General features: G+C 42.7%; 1 protein-coding gene across 1 annotated transcript in view; it reads left to right on the forward strand.

Annotated features, from left to right (window-relative positions):
• SIAH3 (siah E3 ubiquitin protein ligase family member 3) overlaps positions 1-2,213 on the forward strand; it is a 46,807-nt gene extending 44,594 nt beyond the window's left edge. Inside the window, exon 2 of the mRNA XM_009875004.1 lies at positions 1,518-2,213. Within this exon, the coding sequence (XP_009873306.1) occupies positions 1,518-2,111 (594 nt within the window). The 3' untranslated portion in view covers positions 2,112-2,213. The remainder of the gene's footprint in view (positions 1-1,517) is intronic.
• The last annotated feature ends 5,308 nt before the right edge of the window (positions 2,214-7,521 follow it).

Raw genomic sequence — 7,521 nt, forward strand, 5'->3', positions numbered from 1 at the left:
GACCCAGCTCCTTCAGCCTTTCCTCATATACATATGCATATACGTATACATATACATATGCATATACATATACATATACATCTACATATATATATACATATACATATACATATACATATACATATACATATACATATACATATACATATACATATACATATACATATACATATACATATACATATACATATACATGTTAAAACCACAGTGTTTGTGTAATTTTGGGTACATATGTTAAAATGAGCAGATGTGGGGCAGTATTAGGGGAATTATATGAATCTTCCTAAAAAATAAGTTAAAGAAAATCTACATATTTCTGTATGTACTCTTAATTCTTATCCTCCTTATAATCATCTCCAAAGGTATTCAGAGAGACACAATTATCCTCCTACATTTAAGCATCTGAAATGTAGGCACAACTAGACAGATGGCAACTGTCATTTTGGTGGCAGCCTGTGCCACATTTAGGAGGCAAATTACTCCAGCTAGGATCTGAATCTGCCCCTGGGAAAGGCTGCCTCCCTCTATTGACTGCAGAGGCAGTCCAAGGTAACCAGGTAACGGGTGGCTGAAGTAAATGCTTAAAACTGGGTAGGATGAATCATGACCAGTATGCCTGTGCCTTAGGGTTTGTCTACAGACAGAGTTATTGTGGAGAACCATTACTCTTCCTGAATAGCATTACATGTGAATACACTTTTGGTTAAAGAATAGCATTACGTGTGAATACACTTTTGGTTAAAGAAGACTTACTCATTTCTTTTCAAAAACATCCACTTGACAGAAGCAGAGCATTTGGTATCTTAGTCCTCACATGGAATTCTTCTGCAAGAGCTGCTGCCTTTTTAGCTAGCTACCTTAATCCAAATTTACTTTAGTGTAAAAAAACCCTAAAATTTCCATCCATCCACCTTTGAGAGCCATTTAAGATTTATGGACGCATGTTCATCAATTAAGCAAAAACACATTGACAAAAAAAATAAAAATGAAGGTATAATATACAATAAAAACTGACTTTTATTTCACAAATTATGGGTGTTATAAAGCGTATTGTTTCAGGAGAAATGCCTGTATTTGCCTGTGTGTTTCATTAAAGAATAATAAAGCCATACATATTTCATTTCCTTGTTCAGAGCTGCATGAGCCTTAACTATATGAAATGCCCCATGCTGTCCTTCCTTTGTTGGGCTTTTTTTAATCATTTTAATCAGATTTTCCCAAAAAAAAAACCTAATGAAGTTGCTCTTTAAACACATATATCACTTTCATTTGAAGTGACTTATCATGGCTCGAACTGTTTCTCTCTTCTCCTGGAGAACAAGGCAATTGCCAGCACGTTTTGCTGTTCAAACCCAGGCCTGGATTGTTCCTGATCTTGGCAGTGCTGAGTTCCTGGGGTTCTCACTGGTGTCATTTTGGGTGGGATATTAGGTGACTGACATCTGTGAGGTCTGCACCTTGCATATGTGCACCACTTCTTGGTCCACCTGCTATCACATCTAATTTCTCTCTTGTAGTATGCACCAACCCGCTGTGCAGCTGCACAGACATCCACGGAGCAAGGCATCCTTCCCCCCTGCCATCACCACGAAGCAGTGCATGACCCCCAGCTGGTTCCCTGCACGTGCCCGCTCTTCTCCTGCCCATGGGAAGGGCACCTGGAGGTGGTGGTGTCCCACCTGAGGCAGACCCACCGCATCAACATCCTTCAAGGGGCAGAAATTGTCTTCCTGGCCACGGACATGCACCTGCCCGCACCCACGGACTGGATCATCATGCACTCTTGCCTTGGCCACCAATTTTTGCTGATCCTCAGGAAGCAGGAGAAGTATGAAGGCCACCCCCAGTTCTTCGCCACGATGATGCTGATTGGCACGCCGACCCAAGCTGACAACTTCACCTACCGTCTGGAGCTCAACAGGAATCAGAGGCGCCTTAAGTGGGAGGCGACACCAAGGTCGGTACTGGAGTGTGTTGACTCTGTCATTTCAGATGGGGATTGCCTTGTTCTGAACACTTCCCTGGCTCAGCTTTTTTCTGACAACGGAAGCCTAGCAATAGGAATTGCAATAACCACCAGCAAAGTTCACAACACTGAAGGTGAAGTGTGAGGGGGAAGAGGAAGAGGAGGAGGAGGAAGAACAGCAACAATGGTGCTCTAGTTGCCTTGTGAGAGCCAGAACTTGCGGATTTTTGGGGGGGTCTCAGGTCTTTTATGGTATTTAGTACTTGTCCACAGTGGGCATTATGTAAACATCCTGTGGTTACAGTCTCTGTGTAATGTATTTACCATTTTGTTAATACAATTTTATGAGAAATTTTAAAGAGGCTAATCAATTTATTGTCGCCTTCCAGGAACACTGGAAACAACACTTTCTCCTGGAAAGTGCACTCAGGGTGACTCATAGAAACCTTTGGTCCTAGCATGCTATGCAAATGTGTTCCCTTCTTTGTCTGCCTAATTGCCTGGTATTAAGGAGGATCCTGTGCTTGGTGAAAGGTAAAGTATTCCATTAAGGGACAAGTGCACCCAGATTTTCATACTAGCAATGGTGATTTAATTCTTGCACTGTGGTCACAACCAAGCCCATGGTAGTTTGCAGTTTCAGAGCTTCCTTCAGCTTCTGGGGAAACAACCTTTACAATGAAAGCTTCAGAACAAAAATTCATCATGTCTGCTGAGCCGAGGCCTGGGAAGCCTCATCCTGCATTAAAATCAGGGATGGCAGCTCATGGGTGGTCACTGTGAGCATGGTTACATCTCACTCTTGTATCATGATGGGCAATGACAGGCTTGTTAGACAGTCTGGCTCTGGGATGAATATAGCCATAGCCAGCCATTGGAGCATTCACCTTTTTAGCTGCTATTTCCTTAAGCATTCAAGAAGAAGTTTTCAGAAAATAAACTATCAGGATGGTCCTAAGTTGTGTACTGATCTTGCTATTGAATTCTGTGCCTGTTACATCCACAGTGTGTGTTGCTAAATATTGATTTAAAACAATGCAGCTGTTTGCAAATTGGCTATAAAATTTGAAATTATCTCCTTTAAAAATAACCTTAATTTTTTTTCTTCCGTGCACTGGTGGGAATGTGTGGTGGTGGTCCCTTTCTTCTGCTGAGAGTGTTTGACAGTCGGTGACGATCACAAGAACACACAGGTTTCTCTAAGGCCTTCTCACTTGGATGGCTCCTTGGGGAGACTCAGGGACAGGTGTCAGCTGTCTCCTGGCACTTGGTCCCATGTGCAGCAAGGCATTTTTCCTCCATAACCAAGAGCAGGAGTGAGGTCTCACCGCAGTAGGTGATGTATGGAAAGAGGAGGGTCTACAGTGAATGCAACACCCGAGAAGCATGGGAAATTTTATTTTCCTGTTTTCCCTTCTGCCTGTGTGTAGCTGTGGCCTGGCTGCTCCTGAATGCTTTTTCGAGAAATATCTGCTGGATTGGGCCAGTTAATAGCTAGAGAGACTCAGGCTCATTGCTCAAGTCCCTTGGAAAAATCAAGAAAGCAAGGGAAGCAAACTAAGAACAGTCTTTCAGTGCCTGAAAAGGCATCTTGCTGTAGCTAGATTTGGGTAGGCAAAAACAGCGATGCTGACCTCTCCCATCTGCTGCTCTCCAGGCAATTATTATAAATGAAGCATGAAGTAAAACAAATTGTAATTTTCCTGAGATGAATGCCACGCAGATAATGCCCGCGGAGTTGGAGATGCACCTCACCTCCTTACCTGGGCTTTCATTGCAGGTCACTTCTCAGGGAGGAACTAAGGTCTCTTCAGCAGGCTGTTCAGCTCAGTCCCTGTAAGAAGATGCTGGGGCACACATTCACAGCTCTCCCCCATCTGAATTTAGGGGGCCAGGGGGGCATGCTGGTTTGCAGTGCTTCACTGAAACATGCAGGCTTCAGAGTGGCTTGCTTTTTCCCTCCAATGTTAAATATTCAGAACCAGCAACTGCTGCCCTTTCTCTAAATGATGGCAATAAATAAGTCATTGGCGTTTTTGTGGACTAAAACTGGCTTCTCCAGCTCCTCCGGCAAATGTTCTGCTGCTGAATTAAAACAAAACAAAAGCATTAAAACCCCAATAAAAATAGTTCCTCTAGCTTAAACTTCCTGAGCTCTTTGTACACTGTGGTAGAGACCTAATGTAATGCTGCTTTTGTTGCCTGATTACAACCAGTTCCAGGGGGAGGGATATTGCTTTGGTGTTCACTTGTCCCATACTACTTACTTGCTAACTGGCACCTTTAGTTCTTGAAATATCTACTCAAATGTTGATATTTCTGGGTATGCCCCTCACCAAACGGTCAGTGTCTTTTGGCAGGATGAGTATGACAACAACAGTTCTCTGGGATGGGCACCTCCATCCTTTCCCAGAATCCGGGTTTTCTGGTTTTGATAAGGCAGGAGACACAGTGCCAATGCAACCAACCCAACACAGATCTCCTCACATTCCACACATCTTTCTCCTAGAGCTTTGTTGTGACTATACCAACAGTTCGGCCTTTCCATTTCCTTCCCAGTCCTCCTCCTCATGTGGAGGCCACCCTTCTGAGCCCATTCTCAAGCTCTCAGCCTGGAATTCACCTTTTGGCTTGTAGAGCCTATTGCCTCCCTCTCACTTTTGCCTTTTGGGTGCCATTGCTTTAATTGTTCTTGCTTCTCTTTGCAGCCAACCAAATAACCTCTGTGCTTGTCTCTTTTCACAGCTGCAAGGACTTCTGGCAGGGATTTCAGAAATTCAGATATATTGGAGTACTGATGAAAATCTGCCCAGTAAGACTCCCAATACAGAAAAGAAGGACACATTTAGAGGAGAAAGGAGATATGGGTGCCTAAATCCAGCTTTCACAAACATATCAACATAAAACTCAAATGTATATTTAAGGACTTTTTACCATGGAAGACATTCTAATACTCCCATAATTCAAAGCCTATGAGCAACCCTTCACTGCCATAAAGCTAAGGTGAAGTAAATATTCTGCATGGTGGGACATAAATCCTAAAATGCTGGCAAGTAGGAGCAACAATGAAATTCAGTTTACATGCACTCTTTCAGTGCACATAATATAGCACCTTTTACAGCTCTCCACTCATGGTTAAAAGGCAGCTTTAGCCTAACTTCCCAAATCTAGGCTAAAACTGGGGCTTCTAGAATTCATTTTGTACTTTAATATTTTGCGCCTTTCTAATGTATTATACCCAGTCACTTCAAATTCCCTAGAAAATGCAAAGAATACAATGTTACATCTCTTTGAAGTAAGGAAGTATCCTTCATGTGGTGCAGGAGGACACTTTGCAAAGTTGTTATGCAACTGTTGCAAAATTCTGTTTTAATACCTAACTGAAAACAGTGTTCCCTCTGAATTTTAGGATTTTTTGCATAGACAAAATAGTTTTATTGGGGGTTTTTTTAGAGCTTTTACATATATGTGTTCATAGATGGATTTTCTTGTGCCTGTATCAGTAATTTGCAACACTGATTTCATCAGACTGAGCCAGATGGATTGCTACCAGACCCACTAGAAAACTTACTTTGGTTCATCTGCACTATCCATCAGACACAGTGTGAATGTTAATGTCAGATCTGCAGTAAAACAGCACTAGTGCTTTCAGCTCAATCCTGTTATGAATTAAGCTCACATCATACATCCACGACTCCTTATAAATCAGCTGAAGCATCCTGAGTCTCATCATCCTGAAGAGGACAAAGGATCTTGCTGTGCCAGTGCCAGCCAGAGGACTTACTGACAAGTAGGGCAGTAGCGCTTTTCCCACTGGTCTCTGATATCACATCCTCTGTTTCATACCATCCTTTATGAATACAGGCCAGTAAACTTCTGAAGAAAGGAGAGGCAGTAAATTGTGAGCAATTAAAGTGTTATAACAAAACGAATGGCTTACAATAACTTGCTGGATACTGCTGCATAGCTCTCTCTTTCTGGCATCAGAGGAATGAATCTCAAATGCTGTGGTATAGCTGATTTATCTGCTTTTCTAGCTCATAACACACCCGAAACACACTTTGATTGGAGCACAGTTCATCAGAACAGACTCAGAGATGTGCTTCTGCTCCAGATCAGAAACATCTTCTCACATGGAGGAGCTGCAGCTTCTGAACTGTTCAGACACAGCATAAATCTATAATCCTTTTTTTTTAAAAAAAAAAAATCCAATTAACTCTGCATGCTCCCACCGGTTGAGTGAAGGGCGGAAAACAAAGATTGCCACATGTATCATCACCAGAACTATTCATACAAAAAGATGATTCATCTCTGGCTGGGATGACCCTGCAGAAAACGAGGGGGTTTCACAGCAGGATAGCACAGGGCGGTGCTCACTGGCTCCGGAGACGTAGACATGAGACTGAGAGCAAATCTCAACCTCTGGACAGAAACATTACTCGACAGAAACCACTCAGAATGAGGTCACAGCCAGGGCTGTCAGGAAAATGATCAGACCTTCTAAGAGTAGCAAACCAGCAGAGACATGTTCCTTCACATCAGCACCTTTCTCTCAGCAAAAGGATCTCTCGTCGGCCGGGAGCCTTGTCTTGGGAGCAGTGCAGATGAGAGGGTTAGTCCTTGGTACCGTGGGTCTGCAGGTGGACAGCCCTGATGCTGCATAGTCAGTGCAGACACCCAGCCCCAATCCTGCCCTACAGTTCCTCCGGTTTTGGTGGGTACACAACTGCCTAGAGATTCCTTCAAGCCTTGGCACCTGACAGTTTTGCTGTCTTTCACCTGCATAGCTCCCAACAAAGTAAAAAAGTGTTTGCTTTGGCAGCACATCAGATTAAATCTATACCTCATATCCTTGGTAAGGACTATGATCATTTATTGTTTTTCTCTCCACAAAGGCAACAGACTAATGAATAGCTTTTTCATCCCTCTTTGGACTCTGCCCCTCCAGAATATACATGTGAAGAACTAGCCCCTCATTCTTCAAAAGAAAAATAAGGACTAATACTCATTCCAAAGATGCCTGTTCTCACAGTATTTTCACAAAGGAATACCAGGCTCCAAAAAAAAGACTGAGCAAACTTTAGTGGGATGCAAATGGGAAACACCAATTCCATAGCCTGCTGTCCTTCAGCTAGAATGGGCTTTAGGTCTTCTGGGTACTGAAAATCCCTCCTGAGACACTGCCTATCTGAATACATGACTTAATCTTGTAGAAAGCCCCAGGACTGAGGGGTTCTTGCTCTTAGAAATTGCATCATGTAACCTTATTGAAGATAAATGGCTTTGAACTTTCGTGACAACAGTGATGAACTGCTTCGACATGCATGCAATGCAGGCTGAAAAATCAGAGCTTTTAGACAAAGAAATAAACTTATTCAAATGCAAATGTGAGATTTGAAGCAGAGTTTTCAGGTGATCTTCAAAGCACTTTCCTTATTGCCTCAGACTGCATGTCTGCATAGCAAGAGTCACATCATTGCCTATTGGCTTGAGTTTGGGGGAAACTCGGGTATTATAACTTTAAAAAGTAAATCACAGAATCACAGAATGTTAGG

This window comes from Apaloderma vittatum, unplaced genomic scaffold (assembly GCF_000703405.1).
Source record: "Apaloderma vittatum isolate BGI_N311 unplaced genomic scaffold, ASM70340v1 scaffold758, whole genome shotgun sequence".
Taxonomy (NCBI): Eukaryota; Metazoa; Chordata; class Aves; order Trogoniformes; family Trogonidae; genus Apaloderma; species Apaloderma vittatum.